This window comes from Haplochromis burtoni, unplaced genomic scaffold (genome assembly GCF_018398535.1).
Source record: "Haplochromis burtoni strain Fernald_Lab_line unplaced genomic scaffold, NCSU_Asbu1 Contig_690, whole genome shotgun sequence".
Classification (NCBI taxonomy): domain Eukaryota; kingdom Metazoa; phylum Chordata; class Actinopteri; order Cichliformes; family Cichlidae; genus Haplochromis; species Haplochromis burtoni.
In genome coordinates, this window is record NW_024583051.1 from 175,039 (window position 1) to 202,650 (window position 27,612).

Genomic DNA, 27,612 nt, shown 5'->3' on the forward strand with positions numbered 1-27,612 from the left:
TAGAAGTTAGCAGGAAGTTACCTAAGGTGTAACATGGTATAAAGATGATATACCATGTTCTGACTGAGGGAATTCTGAAAAATTCAAAGTACAGCTCTGCTATCACTTCCGACCTCAATAAAAACAGGGAACTAAACAGCAGTGATGTTTTTAGGGTTACTGAAGAGGCTAGCTGGTATATTATGAAGTGACACCGGGTGACTAGCTACACATCTACGTATAGCATAATATAAACACATTAGCACAGTTAAGCTGGAGGATGAACACTAATTTTTTTCAAGTTGATAAAAGTTAACGTGGGGGTTCCCAATGGTTAGGGACAAATGCAATGGTATGGCAGGATGCTGTAAACAGAACAAACTTAAGTCAGGGGAACAACTGAGATAATCCATCCACAATATCTCTTAAGGACTGTTTTGAGTCGACTGTGTGGGAGGTGATTTGTGATGACCACGGAGAGGACATCGACAGCCTTACTACATGCATTACTGACTATATAAACTTCTGTGTGGATAACACTGTACCTACCAGGACTGTACGGTGTTTCTCCAACAACAAACCTTGGATTACCCCAGAAATTAAAACCGTCCTCAAGCAGAAGAGGAGGGCCTTCAAATCCAGAGACAAAGAGGAGTTGAAAAGGGTGCAGAGAGAGCTGAGGGGACTGATAAGGAATGGGAAGGAGAGCTACAGGCAGAAGATGGAGAACCAGCTTCAACAAAACAACGTTGGTGAAGTCTGGAGAGGCCTCAGAACCATCTCGGGCCACAAACAGCAGAACTCTCTGCCTGGGAGGGATGTGAGGTGGGCAAATGAACTGAATCATTTCTTCAACAGATTTGATTCAGCCATGAGGCAGTCTGCAACATCGGCTGCAGACTCACCCACCCCCACTGCTGCTGTTCCACCTCAGACACTTCACACCTCCTCTATTCACCCTGCTCACTCCCCCCCACCCCCAACTGCAGCATCCAATACACACTCAACACAAGGCTCCAGCCTGTCTCTCTCAACCACCCAGGTTAGGAGGGAACTGAGGAGGATTAATGGCAAGAAGGCAGCGGGTCCAGATGGCATCAGCTCGAGGGTCGTCAGGTCCTGCGCGGACCAACTGTGTGGGGTGATGGAGCACCTCTTCAACCTGAGCCTGAGGTTGGGAAGAGTCCCACAGCTCTGGAAAACCTCCTGTGTTGTACCAGTGCCAAAGACTTCACGCCCCAAGGACCTCAACAGCTACAGGCCGGTGGCTCTGACATCCCACCTGATGAAGACCCTGGAGCGGTTGGTCCTGGCTCAGCTTCGGCGCCTAATAAGCTCATCACTGGACCCACTTCAGTTTGCCTACCAGCCTGGCATTGGAGCGGATGATGCCGTCATTCACCTCCTACATCGTTCCCTCGCTCACCTGGAGACCGCTGGAAGCACTGTGAGAATCATGTTCTTTGATTTCTCCAGTGCCTTCAACACCATTCTTCCCTCGGTTCTAAAGGACAAGCTGGTGAACTCTGGAGTGGACCATCACCTCACTACCTGGATCCTGGACTACCTCACCGACCGACCACAGTATGTGAGGACTCAGGGCTGTGTGTCGGACAGGGTCGTCTGCAGTACGGGGGCCCCACAGGGAACGGTTCTGGCTCCGTTCCTCTTCACCATCTACACTGCAGACTTCTCCCACAATTCCACCCAGTGCTTCCTGCAGAAGTTCTCTGATGACTCTGCAATAGTCGGCCTCATCACTGATGGGGACGACAAGGAGTACAGAGGTCTGACCCAAGACTTTGTGGACTGGTGCCAGCTGAACTACCTCCAGATCAACGCCAGTAAAACCAAGGAACTGGTGGTAGACTTCCGCAGGCACAAGCATTCTCCACTGCAACCACTGAACATCCAAGGTATGGACATTGAGGCTGTGGACAGCTACAGGTACCTTGGTGTTCATCTGAACAACAGACTGGACTGGACTCATAACTCAGACGCCCTCTACAGGAAAGGGCAGAGCAGGCTGTACCTGCTGCGGAGACTCAGGTCGTTTGGAGTGGAGGGCCCACTCCTGAAGACCTTCTATGACTCTGTTGTGGCTTCTGCTATCTTTTATGGTGTGGTCTGCTGGGGCGGCAGCATCTCTGCTGGGGACAGGAAGAGACTGAACAGGGTGATCCGAAGGGCCAGCTCTGTTCTAGGATGCCCTCTGGACCCAGTGGAGGTGGTGAGTGACAGGAGAATGGCGGCTAAGCTGTCATCCCTGTTGGACAACATCTCCCACCCCATGCAGCAGACTGTGACAGCACTGAGCAGCTCCTTCAGTGGGAGACTGCGGCACCCACGGTGTGGGACGGAGAGATTTCGCAGGTCTTTCCTCCCCACTGCTGTCAGACTCCACAACAAAGACTTTAACTGATCAAGCACACACATCCATACATATGCAATAATACTAAGTGCAATAATCCTTTCTGTCATCGTTGTATTTTTACTCAGTTGTATATAGTATTTGTATTTGTATTCTATTTTTATCTTATTGTATATTTATTTTATTTTATTCTACTGTATATAGTATTTTATTCTATTCTGTACAGTTGTGTACTGTATTTATTCTTATTGTATTCTAATTTTTGCCTCATAACTTTTGCACTGTCCACTTCCTGCTGTGACAAAACAAATTTCCCACGTGTGGGACTAATAAAGGTTATCTTATCTTATCTTATCTTATATGAGGTTAGTCATTAACACAGAGCTTCCCAAAGTGTGGGGCCCGGCCCCTAGGGGGGGTGCACTGCTAGCATAATGGACAGGTTTTTTGATGGGGCGCCCACACAAACGCAAAGCAGGATATGCAGCATTTTTCTTGTGAAACAAAGGGGGTTGCGAAAAAAGTTTGGAAACCACTGCATTAACATACTGCTGTATGGGCTCTAGGTGCATCGTAAGGTTTTCAAAACTGAGTTTTAAAATGAATAGTTGTAATAAAAAGCGAGGCAGACTGACAGTGATAACTGCTTTTTTTAGGGTTTTGTTCAGATTAAATAGAACAAGATACAAAGCATAAAACATGTTAAAGACATAACAGCCTTAATAAATGAAGAGTAATTTGGACCCGGAAGCAGGGTTCATCACATCATCACTTAAAGACTCTATACCAGCTGAAAGTTGATGACACAAAGTGGTGACAAACTGTCTACAATGAGGCTACTATCAGCTGCAGCTCTTTGTCTGACTAACAATGTAACATGCTTTGTAGACCATTGAATTCATCCTGTGCTGACCATTATGACATTTGTCAAATGGAGATCACACAACAAACATGACTTACTTGATGCTGACAATGTGAAGGCTTCACTCCACTCTGTTGAAGAATATGAGTCATCTCTGCGTCGACTCTTACACATGTAGTCTCCACTGCTGGACTCAGAAACTCTGAATGTCACATCATTATTGTGTGTCCACTGTGTGGGTGTCCTGGGTCCTCTCCATTCATACTTCCCACTCAGTGGTTTCACCTCCTTCCTGCACCTCACATGTCAGAGTGATCGTCTCACCTCTGAATATCTGAGGCCAGTTGGGTTGTTGTTTTACAACAACTTTATTGGAAACTGTTCACACATATTAACAGTTGAGATACAAACAGAAACATGAAATCAACACAGAAAACTTCACATTGTATGTTTGATAATCATGAGTGAATGTATATTTCAAACTAAATGACTGAACTCACAGGTTTTCTCAATGGTGACATCATCACTTCTATCAGTGTAGTAAACTGGGTTTCCTCTTGTTCCTCTGCAGCTGTAGATTCCTCCTTGAGATACTCTGATATCTCTGTTTTGTTGATCTCTGATTTGACTTCAGAGGTTGTTTGGGTTCGTCTGAACCACTCATATTTCCATCCATCAGAGCTCTGCACAGAGCAGGTCAGTGTCACACTGCCCCCTACTGGTATGATTGTTGTTCCTGCTGTCAGTGTGGCCCTGGGTTTATCTGCTTATACGAAACCAGAAGAAACTAATGCAGTTTTCCTATTCTCATAAGAACAGTCATCACTCTTTTCTAACAATTCACGTTTGTCACCCGGCTTGGGACCATTCAATTTCTGACTTAAGAAAACCCTAGACATGATTCATCTATGTAGGCATATCAGTTTGTGTTTTTGCCTTGCCTGTTGAATAAAATTTCTATCTTGCTCATATGCTGGATTCATCTCGTACATGTTTCATGTGTAGAAAATCTTAATCCAACGTACAGATGTATACCAGTTTTTCAGTTCGACCTGAAGAAGTCGCACTGAATTAATACATGAAAATAAGTGTACTTGACTTGCTAAAGAAGCAGCACAATGATGGGTTGAAGAGGCATTTGTCTATTTAGTATGCAATTTTTCTAGATAACAGATCTTCTGTTTTCTATTTTCTTCTCTAAGTGATTTATCTGTGTATATACACATTAAAACGACAAACATTAGTAATGCATTATCAGAGTTGCATTTAGCATTGCTTATACTGTAAAAAGGTAAATCAGTAATGTAAGTCCAGTAATACTATAATAGTATTCAAAGATATACATATGTCCATGAATAATGTCATGTACACGATTATCAGATTAGTGTAATGTGCTTTTTCCTGAGGACTACCAAACAGTTAGCAGAGACAGTATTACTGTTCTTTGTATAATGTGACATTCTTCTTCGACCTAGAGCACTGTATTCACCACTGTACCGTAGATTAATTTCTAATTAAGGTAGTTTTTCAGTGTGTGTAGGGAAAAAGTCTCGACCATTCTTGTTAGATTTTGTATTCCACATACATGTCTTCTCCTTTCATTCACGTGCACATTGAAGCATAGCAAACTCCTCTGGATGAAGAAAACTGGACCAGCTGGGTTGCAATAGTTAGCACAGCATCTAGATTCAAACACAAGAACAATATAGCAAATGAAATAATTTTATGATCAAAGGCAAATCGTGGGTCTGATGTTTCATAAAATGAGAATTATGTAAATGAATAAATATAAAACAGAATGGAAAGTGTTAAGGTGATATGCAGTATTTTCTGTTCAATCTTTACTAAATAGATAAAAAGTAAGTGTATTGGACATTTCTTTACTCTATATATTGATCACTTTAGTATTATTAATATCACTTGCTCACTTAGTTATATGCATGTACAATAGCACCCCAAATGGGCCTTATGCTCTATCACACATACACATACAGACAGAGTGGGGCCATTGTGAGTTCAGGTGAGATCTTAAACAGACAGACAGTGAAACTCCCATCCTTATCTCAGAGAAGATCAAGGGAGGATTCGGGATGTAATTCTTTAGGTGCTAAGTAAGAAAACAGCGTCGTAATTCTTAAACTCTGAAGAGAAGGATTTAAGGATGAGGCTGAAGGTATTGCCCCCTCGTGACATGGGCCAACTTGAATTTCCTTTGTCTCTAAGTTTGGTCAAGGTATAAAAGGACAGCTGGAAGACTTTGGTCTCTGGGGAGTAGTGATGGGAATAACAGCGTTACTAACAGCGTTACTTTTTTCTTTTTCTTTTTTTTTTTTTTTTTTTTTTTTTTTTTTAAATGACATCAGAAACAGCAGTATGCGACATTACGTGATGGCAGAGCTTCAGTTCATCCTTTGTCATTTTTTTTTTTTTTTTTTTTTTAATAAATAGGACAGGGGGAATGAATGAGAGAAAGAGGGGGAGAGAAAGAAAGAAAACCAAAGGGGAGAAGAGACGGTGAGAAGGGGGGGGAAAAAAAAAAACAACAACTCCTGGGTCACCTGTATGGAGAAAAAAAAAAACAAAAACAAACAAACAACAAAAAAAACAAACAGAGGAGACAGCAAACAACAAAGAGCAACATAATAATAGAGAAAACAAAGCACCATCACAATAAACTAGCTAGTCATAGATATCAATAGTTACTGAATAATAAACGATATTGTGCAGCACGCAAGATAGACAGCGCACAGTGTGCTTTGAGGCAGCAGCCAAGAAAGCTTTAGTCCGCGTCTGTGAATACCCATGTGTACACCTGTGTGCATACCTGTGTGGATCAGCATGCTTGCATTCCAAAGGTTTCTCCATGTAATGATCTGCTAGGGAGTGTGGGGGGGCCACAGCCCCGTCCTCCAGGGTGTGAAGCGGGTATGGAGGAGATCAAAACTCCAGACATCCAGAGGCCCCCAGAACACAAGAGACCACGGAAGACCAACAGAGGGGCAGCCGCGCCACTGTTCCAGTAAGAGCTGAGGAGAGTCCCAGATGAGGGCTCGCCCAGCAGCCGCGGAGCAGAAGCCAGGGGGAGTTGCAGTGACGCGCCCGTGAGCTCCGCCGGCCCCCAGCTGTGCCTGAGTGACCGAGCCCCAGGCCGAGAGGCCGGGGGCACCCCACCTCCAAAGGGGGCCCGAGCGAGCCCCAGGCCCCAGGCCCCGACAAGCGGCCGCCAAGGAGTGAGCCGGTGTGTACCCGGACGCCCACCCCCAGACACAAAGAACCACCAGCACACCGACACCTGAGGGAGTCCGCCACCGGCAGGGGAAGTGGTGGTGGGTAGAGATAGGCCTCCAAACCTTGGAGGGCCTGAGGTGTCCCCAGAGAGGTGGCGTCTGATACCCAACCTGACATATAGACACAGACATACAGGCACACACAGACACAAACATCCATTCCCACCCTCATGCTCTCATGTGCACTCACTCCACACTCAACCAACGTGGAGATAGACATAAAGAGACGCTGTACACACGATCACACTCCCCAAGCGTACTCTACAAACCGGGTCTAGGTACCCTTGCCCCTGGAGGGGGGAATTGCACCCAGACCCAGGTGGTGTTACCCTTTTCCCTGCGGTGGGGAGAGGCAGACCACCCCGACTCCGCAGCAGCAGGGAGGCCCCACACCCCAGACCGCAGCCGGACGGCCAACTCCTCCTACTAGCCCTCCCGCTCCAGCAGGCCGCAGAGAATGGGGGTGGGAGAAGACTCCAAACCTCCCTCCACCCGCTCATTGTAGTGTTGATGCATATGTGATCTAAGGTGCAATTAAAACCCAGGAGGGCATGGAGCTACCTGCCAAGGAGCAGCAGGTAAGCGCATAGTCCCTCCTGCTAGCCCTCAATGACTAAGTGTATTTAAAATTGAGAGGTGGGCAAGGACGTCAGGGGTGAGGTATACACCCTGATGGTAATTTGGACTCCGTGATTGTGCCCACCCCCAAGATCCTATATGTATGTGTAATGAGAGTGTGAATAATGTGAATGTCTAAGTTGTGGGATAAAATTGAGGCAGAGGCAGCCAGAAGGGGACAGAGGGGGGGGTAGCCTCCTCTGCACCCTGGTGACATACCCCTACTCCAAGGCCCTGCATGTGTGGGTGGTTGTGAAGGAGCGGGAAGAGGGAGGCAGCTGGAGATGGGGAGGGAAGGAAGGGAGGGGCAGGTAACCCCTCCCTGGGGCCAGCTCCCCCGCTGACCCCAGTAGGCACTCCCACCCTTCGCGACCCGCCAGGGAAAGGGGGCCCAGGCCCATCAGACCGGGGCCCAGTGCAGTAGCGCCCCCCGGCTCCACAGAGCCCTGGACAGTCCACCCAACCCCACCACAGAGAAAACTGCACCCACCCCACCATCCACTCATCTTCCAGACTACATAAGACGGTAAACGCCCAGGCTGAGATCTTCCTCCACCTCTCCTGTATCTCCCCCTCCTGCAGAGAGTTCCTGAAGAGAAGAAAGCTCCTGCAAGATGTGACCATCCCCCCCACCAGTTGAAGAGCCCCCCAGGCGGCTCGACGCACCGGCGGCACCCTGCTCCAGGGCCGGGCCCCCATGCACCCACCCGCCCACAACCCCGGCAACACACAAACCAGGACCCAAGCCCCCGAGGCCCGGCCCGGGCCCCAGCCCAGAGACGGAGCGCCCCCAGAACCTCACGCCCATCCCGGACCCACCCAGGGGCAGCCAGGTTGCCAGGTCAGTAACCCACGTCCGTCAGCACAGACCCTCCCCTAGCCCCGCTGCACGCAGCCGCGAGGAAACAGTCACCTGAGAGCCAACAGAGCCCCCAACCGGACGTGACCGCTACCCCGGGTTGAGCCCCCCAAGGAAGATGCCTCCGGGGAACCCCCCGACGCCCTAAGCCTGTCCCTACCCCCTCACCAATCACAACAGTGAAGGCGGGACCAAACTATGACCCCCCACCCCCACTAGGTGATGGAGCTGATAAAAGGGGCCCAGAGCAATTGATCTAATGGGTGGCAGAGGCTGTGTCAAGACTAATGTAATCTAATAGATAATTTCTATATTGGTTAGAATTAAGATTATTTTTATTTTTCCAGTTCATGAGGACTGTTTTCTTGGCTATGCATAGGGCAGTGAAGATCATATGGGCTATATTCTTTTCTGAAGTGACATTATCTAAGCTGCCCAGTAGACACACTAAGGGGGAAGTTGGAATGTTACATTTCAGACACTTTGATAAGTCTTCACATATCTCGCGCCAAAACTTTTGCACTGGTGGACAGAACCAAAGAGCGTGGATGTAATTGTCTGGTGTATTGCCTTGACAGTGTGAGCAGTTGTTGGAAGATGTAAAGCCCATCTTGAACATCCGATGACCTGTATAGTGCACTCTATGTAGTATTTTGTATTGTATTAATTGCAGACTGGGATTTTTAATTAATTTAAAGGTTTTTAAGCAAATCTGAGACCAGAAGTTTTGGTCTAGGTTGACTGATAAATCTGCTTCCCACTTTGCAGTAGGGAGGGATATTGATTCATCTAATTTAGAAAGTGTTCTGTATATTTTAGATAATAATTTGGGGGATTTAAGAGTAAGAAAATGTGCCGCACTTAGTGGTGTTTGTAATTCAACTTGACTGAGGTTAAATTTCTTTTTTACTATGGATTTAATTTGTTGATATTCTAAAAATCTTTTCTTAGCAAGGTCCTGTTCCCAGTTCGACGTAGCTTCATCCAGAAAGGCTCCCGTGCTGTCATCGCCGTGGACCGGCTCTACGTGGACGGACAGCTTTACCGCGACCCCGGCACCACACCGTGGTTATATTAACTGCACTCCAGATAAGAACCCGCTACACTCTTTTCTTATTCATTCACACTCTCTCCTTTAACATGAGTTTAAGCTAGTAATATCAATATGATGTCATAGCAGATATAACACCGTCACCCTCCGTCATTGCTTTAATTGGAATGTTTCCGTTTCGTTTCTTTTTTTTTTGTTATCGCTCACAGTTCATGTGGTTTCTTTCTTTCTCTTGTCTTTCACTGCTGTGGTCACCTACTTCCCCACTCACCTACAAACAACACCCTCTATTTCTCCATATTTTCACAACACGATCACGCAAACACATCAGCTCAACGGCAGCACATTCACAACAGCCTCACAGCACGCACAGACTTGCAGGACACATAAGCAAACCACGCTTGTTCATATTAGTGAATATTCACACACATAGTCAGACTTATGGAGCCTCTCACCACACTTCTTTTTCTCTTTCTATTTACAAACAAGGGATGTTTCCATATTCTCTCCACCTGTCTAAACGAAACACCCAGCATACATCATTAGACATACACGCACAATTAAGGGCATGCTGAGGTTTGTCACATGGAATGTAAATGGAGCTGGCACCAGAGGAAAGAGGTTAAAAATATTTAACCAGCTTAAAAAACTACAGGCAGATGTTGTTTTATTACAAGAAACTCACAAACCTGTCACAGGTTTAAACGAACTTAAAACACCTGAGTTTCCTAACGTGTTTGCAGCCGGTTATAATTCTAGACAACGGGGAGTAGCAATTTTAATACATAAAAATGTTAATTTTACAGTACTCGATACAGTTATAGATCCAGAGGGTAGATTTCTAATTATTAAACTATCAATATTGAACAAAAAACTATGTATTGTTAGTATATATGGTCCAAATGTTGATGAACCCTCATTCTTCCACGGTTTTTTTAGTGCACTCTCTGAACACCTTGATTGCACACTCATTCTTGGCGGTGACCTCAACCTTGGACTAAATGAAGAAATGGATAGGCTCAACACAACAGGAACTCAGCGCAATTGGCAGTCCACAAATATAATCAAACAGTATATGAACGACTTTGGTCTTTGCGATGCATGGCGCTCTCTTCACCCCACCAGTAAGGAATATACTTTTTTCTCGCATGTTCATCACTCTTACTCTCGTCTGGATTATTTTTTGGTCAGCAGCTCACTGCTGTGTGACATTTCAGACACTGAGATTCATCCTATAGCTGTCAGCGATCATGCTCCTGTATCTTTAACACTAATGCACAAGAATAATACTACGCCAAGTAAAAACTGGAGATTTAATATATCACTACTTAAAGATGAAGACTTTATTAAATACTTTAAAAAGGAATGGACTTCATATTTAGACTTTAATGACACTCCCGGAATATCTGCTTCTGTTCTATGGGAAGCAGGGAAAGCTGTGATGAGAGGTAAAATAATTTCTTTCTCATCACACAAAAAGAAAGAAGAAAACAAAAATATTCAGGAATTAGAAAAAAACATCAAATCACTAGAAGAAGCCTACGCGTGCAACCAAGATCAGGAAACATTGAACAAAATATGCAAAACAAAACTAGAATTAAATGAAACTATTAATAAAAAAACACAATTCCTTATACAAAGACTTCGCTTGCAGAATTTTGAACACAGTAACAAATCAGGTCGATTTCTAGCTAACCAGCTAAAAATAAATAAAGAAAAAACAACTATATGTGCTGCTAAAGATTTATCGGGGAACACAATATATGATCCTGGAAGAATAAACAACATTTTTAGGGATTTCTATGAAACTTTATACTCACCACAAATAAACCCATCTAAAAATGAAATTGATCTGTTTCTTGACAACGTAACTCTTCCAAAATTACTAGACAGTCAAGCAATGGAACTGGATTCGCCACTGACGCCAAGTGAACTCCAGGAAGCCAATTTTGGCACCAGTATTCCACAGCATGTTGCAGGAAATCGAGGAAAAGGGCAGACTACCACCAAATATGAATTCTGCCAACATTAGTCTCCTGCTAAAACCAGGCAAAGACCCTTTATTTCCCTCAAGCTATCGTCCAATTTCTCTTTTAAATGTAGACCTTAAAATAATCTGCAAAGCTCTCTCAAAGAGATTAGAGAAAATGACCCCCCTCTTAATTCATCCTGACCAAACTGGTTTCATAAAAGGTCGGCACTCCTCAACAAACACTCGTAGATTACTTAATTTAATAGACTACTCATACGATAAAAACATCGAAACCATAATATTATCTCTAGATGCAGAAAAAGCATTTGACAGAGTTAATTGGAAATTTTTATTCGCAACTTTACACAAATTTGGTTTTGGAAACTCTTTCATAAACTGGATAAGAATATTATACAATTCCCCAACGGCTCGTATCAGAACAAATGACCAGACATCCTCCAGCTTCTGTCTCCTGAGGGGCACCAGACAGGGATGCCCACTCTCCCCTTCACTTTTTGCAATTTTTATCGAACCTCTAGCAGCAGCATTTAGACAGGCTACAACAATTAAGGGCATAAAATGTAAGAACATAGAACATAAAATCAGTCTCTATGCGGATGATGTGTTGCTTTTTCTGCAAAACACACAAACCAACCTCTCTGAGGTAATTACTTTAATAAACTGGTTTTCAAGAGTTTCAGATTATTCAATTAACTGGCCAAAATCTACAGTTCTCCCCATTAACTGCTCCTTCCATAATTCTTCCTCTGCCCCACTGCAATCCGGAAATATTAAATATTTAGGTATTAATGTCTCTCCTAAGCTTTCAGACTTAACTAAATTAAACCACATCCCACTTCTAAAGAAAGTAGAAGGCGATCTGACTAGATGGAAATCTTTACCCATATCACTCATGGGAAGGGTCGCCACTATAAAAATGATGATCTTGCCAAAAATAAATTACTTATTTTTGATGATCCCTAACAAACCATCACAAGATTGGTTCAGATCTCTGGATTCATATATTTCCAAATTCCTTTGGAAAGATAAACCCCCGCGTATTAGCTTAAAAACGCTACAAAGAACCAAGGATAGAGGAGGATTAGATCTGCCTAATTTTCACCAATACTTCTTAGCCAACAGGCTTCAGTTCATCTCAGAATGGTTAAAACATACCTTCTTAGTTGAGCCCTGGCTAGATGTTGAACAGGCACTATGCAAGGATCTAGAGATTTCAGACCTACCATTTATTAGCTCAAACATCAAAAGACATGAATGCTTTAAAAGTATCAACATCAGCTTTTCTCTAATAGCATGGTGGGAGTTTCTAAAAATAACAGAGTCTTCATTAATCCCATGCAAACGTACACCTATCTGGAATAACCCTGACATATTACAAAACAATAATATGATTAATTTCCCAGAATGGAGTTGTAAAGGAATTAAATACTTAGAACATATATTAGAGGGAACAGAATTTATTCCATTTGACAGACTAGTTGAACAATATGGGATCAACAAGCGTTACTTTTTTCAGTAATTACTATTCCTATCGTTACAACGGCATTACCGTTACTAACAAGAAAATGCGGTGCGGCCCGTTACTATTTTTCAACAAACAGACGGTTGAAGCTGTGTTCAGCTTACTACACCCTATATCAGTTGCATGGAAGTAGCTGACTACGTAAGTAATCTGGAAGCTACAGCTTTAACCCTTTAAGACCTACCATAGAACCAAGTCCGCCAGAGCTTATATTATATTTTTACATGCTGTAGTGCCATTTTTGGGAGCATTTCAAGTTGCTATACATCAATACAACCATTATAGCCCAGATTTTAATAATATGTATTCATTAAGTGCATAGTAATTACATAAATTGCAAAAAAGTGCAATAAACTACAAAAAAATTGAAAATCGTTTTTGCTTTTTTAACATATATTTCTAGTTAGAGAAATTTAAGAGGCTTATCCCTCAAAACTGTAAATACAAAAAAGTTGCACAAAATAGTTTCCCACCACAGGAAATTTATTTTGAGTGTCTTCATAGTTTTATTTTTGAAATACACCAATTTTTATATACTGCAGGAAAAACGAAAATAAATATTATACTGCAAATTTGCAAAAAAGCAGCATATGCATCAAAATAAACTATTTCCAGCAGTGCAATTTGAGTCCTAAGCATCCCAGAAACGACACAGAAAGTCATAAAGTCAAACATAACTTTTAAAAACACCAGTATAGGCTCTGAGGCCCTGATGGTAAAAAACTACATTTCCGCGAAAATGACGTCACTTCCGGTTTCGGGCAGGTAATGGCGGACATGCAAAAGTTCGCGCTGACGTCTATTCCAACGTAGGAAGTGTTATGAACAGCTGATCGGATCGGCAAAGCGTGTTTCTGGAATATTATGTTTTTGTTGCTGCAAGCGCTTTTTATGCAGTTTTTGCAAAGCTATATGTGGAAGGAAACTGTGACCTAGGACAAGCTGATGGCATAAGATGTAAGTACAACTCCTCCGGTTTCATATGCAAAAAAATTATTGCGCTAGCTCACGTGGTTGCAGTGCTACCGGGATTTAAAAATAGTTACGCAAAACAGAGTGTGCCCGCTCCGACCGGCTTCAAAGGGTTAAGCAGCTATGGGCGCTCCCACTGACGGTAATCACTTTCTGCCCGACGATCACTTTCAAGCACAACAACTGAAGCTAGGGGGGCAAAACAATCGCATGAGTGCTGCTGTTTGACTGAGGAAGAATATAGTAGCCGATCACATGACCACTTCAAGATGACAAAGCAACAAGGTGATATATACCAGTTTTTAAATTGTGTTGATAGGCCACGTAAAACCAGAGTCATGATAAACAATATATATAGTTTTTCCTCATAGTTTCATCTCGTTTACTGTCTAAGGACAGCGCTAGCAAGCACTCTCTGCTTATGAGCAAAAAACAAAACAAAAAACAGCCATTTCATGTTGGTGGAAAAATGTACCATGTCGACCAATCAAAAATGATATGGCAACATGACATTTGGTTGTTTAGGAAGAGGGGGAAGTTTTAGGAGTGAGAGAGAGAGAGAAAGAAAGACAGCAGAAAAAGAGAGAGAGCGAGTTTTGAGATGTGAGAGATTTGTGACGTTTAGCGTGTTTGGAGTGTGTAGTTAATGTGTTGTCTTGTGTAGTTAGTGTGTAGTGTTGTGGATAGTTTTGTGTTGTGTGTCAGAACAATGAGGCGACTGCTGTCTCCAGGTAGAAACAGGAGTGATACACCTGCTGCTGTCAGACCTGCAGGTATCAGGCTGTGATGTTCTCCTTTATAGTGGACAGAAATTTTTGGAGTGGCACAAATAATTTGTGTGGCATCTTATTGAATGCAGAACAGCTGATTGTTCTTGTAAATAGTTTGAAATGGTTATAAAAAAGGGTAAAAGGTAAATGGCTGCAAATAACTTTGTTGTTTGCAAAACTTGTGCATATGATTTTCAAATTGACAATTTATAAAGTTATGAAATATGATTCAATAAACATGTTTGTGGTTGTTACAGTAAAAAAATATAACTTTTTCTACTCGGATTTTATGTTTTTTGTCTGATTTTAGATCAATTGTGTTAATACAGTATGTCAAAATGAAAACATAACTGTAAATTCAGACACGTGAGGTTGTGCTGAAAAGAATGATACCAAACAAGGCAAAGTAAATAGTTTTTAACCCTTTAAAACCAGCTGGAGCGGACACGCTCCATTTTGCGTAACTATTTTTAAATCTCTGTAGAACTACAACCAGGTAAGCTAGCGCAATAACATTTTTTGCATATGAAACCAGAGGAGTTGTATTGACTTGTTATGCCATTAGCTTGTGCTAAGTCACAGTTTCCTTCCAAATATAGCTTTCCAAAAATTGCATAAAAAGCTCTTGCAGCAACAAAAACATAATATTCCAGAAATATGCAACACTTCCTAGGTTGCAATAGACGTCAGTGTGAACTATCGTATGTCCACCATTACCTGGCCGAAATCAGAAATGACGTCATTTTTGCAGAAAATGTAGTTTTTTACCTTCAGGGCCTGATAAGCCTATACTGGTGTTTTTAAAAGTCATATTTGACTTTATGACTTTTCTGTATATTTCTGGGATGCTTAGAACTCAAATTGCACTGCTGGAAATAGTTTATTTTGATGCATATGCTGTTTTCTTTGCAAATTTGCATTATAATATATAAATGGTAAATGGCCTGTATTTATATAGCGCTTTACTAGTCCCTAAGGACCCCAAAGCGCTTTACATATCCAGTCATCCACCCATTCACGCACACATTCACACACTGGTGATGGCAAGCTACATTGTAGCCACAGCCACCCTGGGGCGCACTGACAGAGGCGAGGCTGCCGGACACTGGCGCCACCGGGCCCTCTGACCACCACCAGTAGGCAACGGGTGAAGTGTCTTGCCCAAGGACACAACGACCGAGACTGTCCAAGCCGGGGCTCGAACCGGCAACCTTCCAATTACAAGGCGAACTCCCAACTCTTGAGCCACAATCGCCCCATAATATAATACTATTATAATATTTATTTTCATTTTTCCTGCAGTATATGAAAATTGGTGTATTTCAAAAATAAAACTATGAAGACACTTAAAATAAATTTCCTGTGGTGGGAAACTATTTTGTGCAACTTTTTTGTATTTACAGTTTTGAGGGATAAGCCTCTTAAATTTCTCTAACTAGAAATATATGTTAAAAAAACAAAAACGATTTTCAATTTTTTTGTAGTTTATTGCACTTTTTTGCAATTTATGTAATTACTATGCACTTAATGCATACATATTATTAAAATTTGGGCTATAATGGTTGTATTGATGTATAGCAACTTGAAATGCTCCCAAAAATGGCACTACAGCATGTAAAAATATAATATAAGCTCTGGTGGACTTGGTTCTATGGTAGGTCTTAAAGGGTTAGTGAAATGTAGAAGTAAATCAAAAGTAGTTAAAAATGGCCAATTATACCCTGGACCCCAGAGGGTTAAACTTTTTTTTTTTAAAGTAACGCAATAGTTACTTTTCAAGTAATTAATTACTTTTAGAATCTTGTAACTCAGTTACTAACTCAGTTACTTTTTTTGAAGAAGTAACTAGTAACTATAATTAATTACTTTTTCAAAGTAACTTGCCCAACACTGGTTATCAGCACAATTCCAGCATTTGATTGTCTGCTATAAAAGGATCAGAGTGGCCGATCTTCAGAGACCAATCTGATGTTGGATTAATGTGTTTCTCTCCATGTTGCAGCACAATATTAAACCACTTTAAATCATCTTCACCTGGTGTTAGCAGTTTATTTTAAAATAAAAAGGAAGAAATAGAAAAAGTGAAAACTGTTCAGTCACCTTGAGCGTGTCCACTGCAGACGAGCGTACAGAGCACTACAATAAAGACAGAAACTTCAGACATTATGAAACTAAAGACACTCAAATACGATAAATAAACAAATAAATCAAACACTGTGTGGTTGTACAGAATGTGTATTTTATATTACAATATAAAATGCATCAAATTATCACTGATGGAGAAACAAACCTTTCTTAGATAAACTAAAGCAGCTCCACTCTGATCTGAGTCAGTGCACTAAAATCTAATCCAGTCTACAAACAACCATGTTGGTAACAAACATGAGAGTCCTCTGATCACATGACCTGAAATGGTACAAATGACTGATGCTCTGTTCTTCTTACTAAAACATGTTTATGGATCAGTATGAATCAAACAATAGGAGTCAGTGATGTACTCACAGAATAGGCCCAGCTCACAGAGCAAAGTGGCTCCCATCCTCACATCCAGCAGTGACACGTCTGAAAACTTCTACAACTTTCTGTAAAGAGAGAGAGTGAAGCAGCAGCACAGCAGATACCAAAGAGCTGTGAAGGAAACAATAGTTTTTTTTTCTGCTTTCTTCCTTTTACACTAAAATAACAACTTAACAGATCTGACCAGCATCATGTGTTTATACTATAGTATAATGTATAATAAATAGCATAATATTTACACAATAGATTCTCAGAACTATTACTAATCTCAATAAATTCATACATCCACTCACACAAAAAATATGAATGAAAAACAATAAATATCAACAAATTTGTCTAAACAGTTAAACAAAGTCTCTGAATGCTGTTACACTGCTGGATCTAGCAAAAAGTTTTTTCCCCCTGTGGAATTGTTGATACATTGATACATTTGTGGGAACTTTTTATTTTACTGCTTTCCTCCAGTTTCTTATCAGTCTTCAAATTTCTAACAAATATCTGCTAATATTAAGTAATAAAATTACTTCTCAGTAATATGTTTATTATGGATGCTGGGAGTGCCCTTGATGGACTCTAATATTATACAGTTAATGGTTTTAATGTAATAAACGTCAAAGCCAGACAAAAACTTTGAAAAGCAGTTTGCTTGAAAGTGTTTCACACACTGGAATAACTGCATTGCAAGGCTTAAAACTTGACTGAGGTCTTACAGAAACAGGAGATTGCCTTTGCCTGCTCATTTTGTTATTAAGCAATTTTACCACTGATAATTATTACCCTCACAGATACAACACTACACAAACTGCTGTAGATGGATAAGTGAACAAAAGCATTATAAAGGAAGAGAATACACTTTTCTTTACACTGTTTCTTTTATGCCACAGAGACAATCCCAAATAGGGTGCTGCTAATATCTAAGCAGCCATTAATTTCTCATACTAAAGGCTGTAACACAAAAATTATTATATTGATTCAAATGTAAAGTACATAAACCACAACATCTCACTCTAAAAAAAAGCTGGAGTATGATGGAGGCCACAGGCCACTTAAGTTTTATAAGCAGTTAAGAAAATAGTTTGAGAGATGAATAAAGCATTAACTGATAAACAGAGATGTCATACTCACAGACAGTAAACCTTCACGGCAGGTGTTGTTGATCCATGCACTTTCTCACAGAGCAGTTGAATCTATAACTAAAAATATTTCCTAATTGAAAAAAAACTGAGCTCAGTAATGTAAAGTACTGCATTACATCAGGGCCGATTCCTTTAAGGTGAAATTCTGGAGTGGTCATAAATTCACACACAGAGAGTGAGCGGCCTCGAGCAAAACTGACATTTAGCAGAAGTGAGCTTGAGGCCAGATGGCGTGCCCTATGTTGTTTCTCTCTTCCTTAAAAGTAGCTGTAACTGCTGCACTCAGTAACCGCACAGTGGGGCAGTTGGGTAATGTTGCCCAAATCAAACATTGGCTAACTTTAAACAGGGACGCTGTTCAAACCACACCAGGTAATGGATGAGTGTCAAAGATTGCTGTGTGGCAGGCAGGAGATTGGGCCCAAAATGCAGGACTCGCAACACACAGGAGTGAACTCAAAATACAGCTTTATTTACTGACTCAAGGATGATATGACTTTGTTAAATTTCATAAATTCTGTTTTCATGAATGCCTGGATGTCAAATTTAATCGTTACACCTGGTAGAGCAACAACACTGATCATTTTATTAAAGATGAAAGAATTTAGACAGTTTGTAACTCTCAGTGATGCCACAGTGTTCGTTTGACTTTAGGACCTGGTGCTGAGTTTGGATCTGCACACGGCTAATGATGCCACCGCAATGCTGACCTGCTGCTCCATCACTTGAGTGCAATATTAACATAAATAAAGAGGGGAAAAAATGATTAGGTTGCCAGATTTAGCTTGACACCCAGTCATTAATACAATCTGAACCCATTGCTATGGAAGTAAAACCAGAGTGGACATAATCTGAGCCTTGTGCATGAGTTCAGATGCATGGAGGAGGTTGTAGCCTGTGCACTGTCTATGCACCCACAGAAAGGGCTCACATCTGGGCATGCCGGGTGTGAAAAAAATGTAAAAAGAAGAAAATAAGTTTTGTAGGAGGTTAAAGAGCATATGGATGTAGGTTTGTTGTTGTAATATTTCAGGAGGAGATGTCAAAATTTTCCTTACTAATAATTTACGCATTTTTTACTTGTTGCCATGGTGACTGATAACGCTATAATCAGTAGTCTATTTCCTTTGTTCAGCTGGATTAAGGTGGGATGAGACATCCTAGAACTATGTATAATGATTTGGTGACATTGATCATCATTTACAGAGCCAGAGTGTTGTGAACATTTTTAGAATTTATTTATTAAGTTTGGACCAGGAGTTTATTGAGTTAATGAACAGTAATTTGTGAGTTTTGAGCCTTTTTTTCCAAACTAAAAAGGGATTTTTTTCTTATGACATGGGAAGAAGGCTGGTTTCTCTGTAAAGCATGTTCATCTCCTCCTGAGTGGTCTGACATCTGAGACTAAGCTTACTAACACTTGTTGGGTTATCTCACGAATTTGTTGTTGCAGTGGGACCTACAAAGAATCACACAAAAAAAGTAAAAGTATTTTTTTATACATGGAGTAGGAAAGGGGAAACACTGCTTTTACAATGTTGGGTGATAAAAATGTGATGCGCTCGTACCATTTCAGTTTGGTCTCTTTTCCTTGTATTTGTTTTTGGAAACTGAAGCAGAGGTGGACAAGAGGGGAAATGAAGGCTTGTAACATAGTAGTGTAATCCTGGCCTGTGTGTGGTGTAAATATTATATTTTCTTTGTGTCTTTGTTTAAACTCAACAGCAGATCAATCAAAGGCCCAAATAACTTCTGATATGAGAGACATTCCAGTAGGGGGCAGTGTGACCCTGACCTGCTCTGTGAACCCATCATCATCATCTGGATGGAAATACTACTGGTACAGAGATGAGAAATCCTCTGAAGCCCTGACCACACAAGATGCAGTTTTCCACTCAAATGGACAAATCAGTGTCTCACAGGAAGGACTCTACAGGTGCAGAGGAGGAAGAGGAAACCCAGTTTACTACACAGAGGACAGCCAGTCAGTCAGGATTGATAAAAAGGGTGAGTTTTCCATCACTATCAAAGAGTGAATATTCCAGGAATAAAGAATGTGGAAATCAATATTGTCATTAGTCATTTATATACATATGAAGAGCATAAGATCCACAAAGAAGACAGTGAATGGGAATATGAATTGATGACAAATAAAGCAGGAAAAAAAAACCCCACCACAGATTGCAATAAAATGTGCAATCATCAGTTACTATTAAGAACATTGTAATATAGCTGATATGTTCTGTAAACTCCCTATGTAAATTGTGGTGGTGATTCACATTATAATAATCTAATTAGGGTATATTATTTATTACAGCAGTACCTGAGCCTGAACGATCTTCATTTCTCACCCGGTTGATTGTTGGACTCCTTTGTGGAATTTTACTGATTCTTCTTCTTCTTCTTCTGTTGTTGTATGTCTTCAAGCGGTCAAAGGGTGAGACCATTTTCTTCTGGTATTAGATTGAATATGATCTATGATGTGTTTAAAAAGCTGCATGTAGTGTTACAACACTAAAAAAAGTAATTGTCTTTTTTTACAGATTCATTCTTTGTCAGGTTGGTTCACATTTCACTTCTCTTTTTAGCATACAAGAATTGAATCCTGTGTTTCTTAAATAATAATAATAATAATAATAATAATCTACTGTTTTACTACACCTTATGTTCCACCAGGACTGAGAACACAAATCAGAATGAAATTCAGAGACAAAACAGTTCTCCTCTCCAAGGTCAGCCTTTGTTTGCTATTATTGTTGCTTTTGGTCTGTAATGTAAATATGTAACAAATGTACTAAATAAGGACGTGGATGCTATCCACATACTATAGTGGTTAATAATTAAAATTTGTATATGTATCTGATCATCTACCCAGAAATTGTTATTTCGTTTTTGTTTTTTTTGTTCTTTTTAAATGTTCTTTGGAAAGTTTATAGTGATGTAAAAATGCTATGCCTTTGCTGTTTGTAATGTTGTAACCACATTTAATATATTTACATGGCTTTGAGTATCAGTATTTTTTATGTTTTTTTGATTTTTTTAGTTATTCTAACATCAGCCTTGATTTTGTAGATGATGCTTGTTTCTATGAATCAATCAAAGACTGCGACGACACACAAAATGGTAAAGTACATAAATAAGGCAATAAGGTATATAGAGTCTGTGTGATGTTTATTTATGTATGACTATGTAACTCTGTTCCAGATGAATCTGGGGATTTCACATATTCTTTGATTGAGTTAAAAAACTTCACAATGAAAGGTAAGAATTTGATGTTATAAAAACATGAAATACAGTAGTTTAGATGTTTTCATAGGACAGTAGTATCTATATTAAATTTAAAATCATTCATTCATATGAGCCTTCTAACAGAGACGAAGAAACATGCTGTCTGCTTGTCATGTGCATTCCTCAAAAATAAATAAATAAAACAAAAGCCAGTTAAATTTAAGAGGCATAAATACATCCAGTTAGGAAGCATAAACCATGGTGACTCCATATGACCTGCTAAAAGTGACAGCAGGTTCACTGGAGAGGCAACAAAATTGCAAGCCCAAAAATGACAACAGTACCTGCATCCCATTCTAGTTGGATAGGTAGACCAGCTCCTTCAGGATGGATCGTCCACACTTGCTGTTGCCAGAAGGTTTGCTGTGTCTCCCAGAATCAGAAGGAATAAGAAGACAGCAGTAATCTGTAATCCTCTGCAGGGGTGGAGGAGGGTTGAGCTTCTCTGACACTGAAATGAGAGCTAACAGCAGCAGAGAAAGAAACAGATTTTTAAACATGACAGCAAGGGGTCATCAGAAAATCTCACCTTTAATAGAGCGAGAACCTCCTTCAGTCAGTTCATGTGATAAGTTTGGTGTTGACTGACAGAAAAATCGTTCCACCCTTTGTTTATGCTGAGCATCTGTCCATCCTCTTTTAGATGACAGCCAGTTCTACACATAGGTCTACTACAATAAAGCTAAATCCAAGAGAGACAAATGTAAGTAAAGTAATACAATCAATAATTTATTTCTCTTTCTGTCTCATTTACAATTTTTTTTACAGATCAAAGAAAACTGTATAAAAACGAACAGCTGTCGTATGTAAGTAAGAGGTTACTGGCAATTAACTTTGACTAATGGTGTCTTTATTTGTATGAAAATCCAGCTCCTGCAGCAACTGATGAAGATGTTTACTCTGAAATCAAGCCACAAACAGCTCTTGGTAATGAGTACCTTCAATAAGTTTTCAAGCAAGTAGATTCGGTCCCAAATCTGAATTGAAGAGATCATTGTGGGGGGAAAAAGCTAATGGACTGTATTATTAAAATAGATCTTTATTATAAAGTGATGGCAAGCGTTGAGATTAGGATCTGTTTTCACGTTAGCATAAGCACTTATTCATTTATTTATTTCTTTAAGTATGTTTTTCTGTTACCTTGAATTGAATACGTATCATTTGACTCATTTCAAAAAGCTTTTTTTAAACAATATTATAAGTTGATTAACTTTTTTGTCAGTAGTTTTTGTCATCTTGATTACGTGTGTCATATAAATCATTTCTTTATTAAACCTGATATATTATTCACTTTGCAGTGTTCTGTGGTGTTTGCTGAAAAAGAAACCTGTTCAAGTTGACTTATACTCCTTCATGTTTTTTGCTCCAACACACCAGATAGAGTTGCGTGACACATGACTGTTTATCAGCTACTGCCACAGTTCTGGGTCCTTTTGACCCAGCATCTTCTGTTTCTTGTGTTTTTGTACTATTGTGTATTATGGTTATTATGGGGGGTAGAAATGACTGAAAGATTAATATGCTCTGTTTTGAGTTTTGTTCAAAAAAGAATGACTTCACATAGGAAAAAAATATATTTCACATGTGCAGGACACCTTAAACTAGTTTTTTAATTAAGCAGCAAGGCAGAACAAAGTCAGGGCTGTATCAAGACACAGGGACTAAACCCCAATTCAACCAGACCCAGAACTGATCCGGAATTAAAACAGGTCTACAACAGTTCAAAATCAGAACTACTGAGGACTTAACCAAGACAGAACCAGAATCATAGTAGCACTAAAAATCATCATAGACCTGCACTACACTTATTATTTAATTCTACCAAAGTACAATATTTAGATTCAGAAAAGTTTATATAATTATTTAGCCTTGTTGTGCAAACAAGCCTGCATAACTTGCATAACTGAATATGTTTCCAAAGCAACTTCATTCTAAGCCAAAGACTAGAAAATATGGTGAAGCATATCTGCCCTTTGGCTTCACCTGCACAAGTGCCAAGGTAGGTCTCCCCTGTAGAATTGGTTTTCCCTGCGTCGGGAGCAGCGCTGGGCTCTCCAAATCACAGACAAACAGTATCCCACATTCTTGATTTTTAGTTCACACACACATGTTGTTGTAATGACTAACTACTTTGGACATTTTGGAGCTGTTAGCTCTTTCTACAGTAAAGTTACATCGGGATACAAATAATATCAGGCTGATCCTGCCACAATTTGTTCCCCCTGTCTAAATCACGGACAAAGAGTATCCAACAGTTGTTTATGTTTTGAACCCATTTTGCACAGAGAGGCATTTTTTGAAAAATTTATTGATAGCAATTCATCTCATGTAAACAATAACGTGGCGATGTGAAAAAAGGCACATACCTTTGATGTTGCATGATGAACTCTGTATTCCTTGTCCACATGTAAACGCAAAAAAGGAGTTTTAAAAAATCAGTTTTCGGTGATTCCAAACGCCGTTTACGTGTGGACAAAACAGCTGCGTTGTCAAAAATACCCGTGTAGGTGTGGACGCAGCGTAAAAGAGTTAGTAGTTTATTTTCCTACTACCTGCAGATTACTTGTATTTGCTTAATTGTTTACTAAATGTTTGAGGTGTGAAATAAACCGCAATGGAGCAAAATATGGGTGTGTGTGGTTGGAGGATGTGTTCGTGCGTTCGTGTGCGCGGGGGGTATGGGCTACCACCTAGCCCAACTTCAGTAACCTTACAAATGTCACTGCTGTTTTGTTTCCCATCTTCATTTATGTTGGAAGTGATAGCAGAGCTATATGTTTGAATCTTTTCAGAAATCTTCTGTTCTTCTAACTCCGTTAAGGACACTATATTTATTTTTCTCAAGCTCAGTCACTTCCTGTAGGAGATCTTATGACCAAATCAGAATTCTATTATAAAAGAGTTTGCAGTGGAGTAGTAGGATACATCACATTAGCGAAGCTCAGGACTTTTGTCTAAGAGAGTGCATGGATTACCATCAACTGCTGTGAGCAGTACCATAAGTGAGTATGACATCTCTGTCAACGATGCTTTAATGGTCTATGAATCCATGTTTTACCATGTTAAAACTTTGGGTCTCAGGAGGGCTGGAGCATGTCCTGGCTGTCTTAAGTGGAGTGCACCATGGGCAGATTTCTTTCTCATTTTAGATGGAAATTAATTTATTGTTTATTTGGAGAGGTATTTTTACATCTAGTTTGGTTCGGTTAGTTAGCTAATCTTAGCTTTGAATAGTGGTTTATGTAAAAACTGCATTTGTGGAAAAAAAGACATGTGTTACGGCCGAGACCGTTTTGGACGAGTGACAGGACTCAAACGCAGGACGCCGAACAGCTCGTAAGTAGATTTTAAGAATAATATTTAATGTTTCCACAAATATTCATAAACAAAAAGGTGAGTAGACATGTACGACGTTCCGCCACTGAAACTAAGTAATGATCTGGTCCGGGTCAGAAAGGACAGCTATTCCGGGGATTGGACTGGAAAGCAAGTCACATTCGATCCAGGAAAAAGGTCGGGGTCACTGTAACAGAGTGCAGATGTTCAGATACGGATAAGGAGACATATGAATATGTTGCTGGTTCAGAATCCTTCTTCGTACTGCGTACTTGCCAAAGGAGGTCGAAGATGACGTGGAGGGGTGAGTAGTCCGGGTGTGAAATCCAAAAAAACTCCTGGCGTGGAGGCAGAGAGGCAGGTAGGTAATTCGGGTGTAGCCTGTGGGACTGCCAGATGGTCCAGCATCCAAAATGGTGCTCTTCGACAGGGGTTAACAGTTGAGTGTAGCTGAGAGAGAGGCGCACAAAAAACAAACATACAGTGAGGCAAGGTGATTCACAAAATACATAGGGAATGATGGTGGTGGCCTGCACTGACTGATGTTAGCAGAGAATCTGGCGAAGAGCGATTGAGTACACTGGCCTTAAGAGTCCCCGGCTAAATTACCCACAGGTGTAAGCGATCAGCAAAAACACTGAGGCCCCTCCCCGGGGTGGAGACGCCGGCTCGGAGGGAGACACACAATGCTACTAATTGTTTATGACAAAGAGTATTTAACATGTTTATCTGAGAGCAATCAGCGTGTGTATGTTACAGCTCTTTGGTATCTGCTGTGCTGCTGCTTCACTCTCTCTCTTTGCAGAAAGTTGTAGAAGTTTTCAGACGTGTCACTGCTGGATGTGAGGATGGGAGCCACTTTGCTCTGTGAGCTGGGCCTATTCTGTGAGTACATCACTGACTTCTATTGTTTGATTCATACTGATCCATTAGTAAGAAAAACAGAGCGTCAGTCATTTGTACCAATCATAGTAGCCACTGGTAAAACCCTGAGTGTTTTGTTTATGCCATATTTGAGTCTCCCCGGTGGGAGTTCTCGTTTAAAGCTGGGCAAACACTGTGCGATTTTTTCAGTCACGTTATTCAGCTTCTGCTCAAACTGCACGATTGACTCGCAGGGGTTAGAAGTTCGTAGGTCACGATGCAGGGTCTCACACTATACGGCCCGATGCTCTGATGCGACCTGAGTGCTCACACTGTGCCTCCATAAAATTAAGGTTATAACAGAAATTCTGTCGCTCTCTCTCTCTGTCTTTCAGTCACACAGACTCACACCACCACCATCAACTTTGCTAAATTGCTAATGAAAAACATTGACCAGGCAGCTGTGAGTGAGCAGAAATGTAAATCCAATTGTTTTCACGGTTGTTGTGGTCGTGATAATTTTGAAGGCTCGGATGAGCTTTCCAAAGTTCTACAAGTGTCTCCATCGCTTGTGTTCAGATCACACGCTGCACTGCTGTGCTGCTCCGTCTTTTTCACCAACATTTATGTGTTTGCGCGTGCGCAGTGTGAGCAGCTGCGGTGACATCCTCACGACGGTCGTGAGGATTTCAAACCGGTTTGAAATCCTTCCGACCAAGCGATTGATGATCGGGAGCTGGTCGTGAGGTGTTAATTGCTTCTTGTTACCCCACGTATACTACACGATGCATGATGAAGGCCAAAATCGGGCCGATCACCTAAACGGTCGTACGATTAAAAAATCGGCTCAAAATGGGCCAAAAATCGCACGATGCAAGTCCAGCTTAAGGAGGTCGTTAACTCACTATGGATCATGTGCCTCATCACATGAGCCAAGATGTAAAAAAAGCTGTGGGTCATTATCAGCACTGTTTTATTTATGCAATATTTGAGTGTCTTTAGTTTGATAATGTCTTAAGTATCTGTCTTTATTGTAGTGCTCTGTACACTCCTGTGCACTGGACATGCTCAAGGTGACTGAACAGTTTTTTGTTTTCATTTTTTTAATAATTTCTATAGCAAAGGTTAATTTTGACATACTGCATCATTCTTAAGTTATTTCCATTCTGTTGTTATTTTTTTAATTCTCGGCATAATTCTTATTTTATGAACATGCAGACCCTACATCCTACATAAACATCTTTTACATTTCTAATGGTGTGGCTGTGTTTGAATCTAGATGCTGTGCTAAATATTGAACCCAGATGGTCCAGTTTTCTCATCCAAGAATTTGCTATGTTCATATGTGACATGAATGAAGGAGAAGACACTGACTGGGGATACAAAATCAACAAGGATGGTCGAGACTTTGTTCCCTACAACCTGAACAAAATCCACCTTTTTGAAATTCAATTTGCAGGTCAAAGTGGTGAATATCAGTGCTCTGGTCGCAGGAAGAATTCACATTATACAAAGAACAGTAATACTGTCTCTGTAATTGTTTTAGGTAAATCTTTAATGAACATCACCACTACATATTTGTATGATTTCTTTGCAAATACTTATTTATTATAAATTACTGGACTTACATTACTGTATTTTACCTTTCTTACATTATAAGCAATGCTAAAATTGTGACAGACTCTGTAATCTACCATTACTAAAGGTGTGTGTTTTAATGTGTAATAATATCAATTACAGATAAAATTTCACTTAAAAGAGAGAGAAAAAAGAAACATCAGAAGCTTTACAGAAATTGTGCTGACTGAAATCAGACAGATCCCTCTTCAACCATCATTGTGTTTCCTTCAGCAGTGAATGTAACTGTATTAGTTTACATTCAGTGTGACTTCTTCAGGTCAACTGAAAAACTGTTACACTGCTGATTTAGAGATTTTTATATTGAATAATTGTCACAGTAATCCCATATTGAGCCAGAGACTGAGAATATTTTTTCCAATTGCAGGCAGCATGGTCAAAACAGTTGTCAGCAATGTTGCCTCACAAGATGAAGGTTCTGGGTACTAGGGCCTTTCTGTGTGTAATTTGAATGGTGTCCCAATGTCTGCGTGGGTTGACCGTGAATTGTATAAGTAGAAGAGAGTGGATGGATGATTCTGTAATTGGAGAGAAAGAGAAAAAAAAACC

The 27,612-nt window shown here is 40.6% G+C and overlaps 1 protein-coding gene and 1 long non-coding RNA gene across 7 annotated transcripts in view; one reads left to right on the plus strand and one right to left on the minus strand.

Annotated features, from left to right (window-relative positions):
• Positions 1 to 3,146: 3,146 nt before the first annotated feature.
• Positions 3,147 to 18,189, minus strand: LOC121812616. 3 transcript variants are annotated; one of them, XR_006053200.1, is made up of 4 exons: positions 17,927 to 18,189; positions 16,787 to 16,866; positions 3,713 to 3,975; positions 3,147 to 3,590 (listed from the first exon to the last, which is right to left on the minus strand). It is a non-coding gene; the product is annotated as an uncharacterized LOC121812616 (long non-coding RNA). The 3 variants fall into 3 exon arrangements; XR_006053199.1 differs by lacking the exon at positions 17,927 to 18,189 and having other exon boundaries at positions 3,713 to 3,978; positions 16,787 to 16,983; XR_006053198.1 differs by lacking the exon at positions 17,927 to 18,189 and having other exon boundaries at positions 16,787 to 16,982.
• Positions 18,190 to 19,670: 1,481 nt separating this feature from the next.
• The window catches only part of LOC102308069, an 18,654-nt gene continuing 10,712 nt past the window's right edge, over positions 19,671 to 27,612 (plus strand). For 2 of the 4 annotated variants that reach the window (XM_042215238.1, XM_042215239.1), the window contains exon 1: positions 19,671 to 19,944. In XM_042215238.1, coding sequence (XP_042071172.1) covers positions 19,695 to 19,944 — 250 coding nt within the window. In that variant the 5' untranslated portion in view covers positions 19,671 to 19,694. Of the gene's footprint in view, positions 19,945 to 20,254; positions 20,375 to 20,480; positions 20,497 to 20,613; positions 20,670 to 21,009; positions 21,061 to 21,141; positions 21,199 to 21,868; positions 21,929 to 22,095; positions 22,229 to 27,612 lie in introns of those variants that run through there. The other 2 variants (XM_042215240.1, XM_042215241.1) reach the window with 2 other exon arrangements.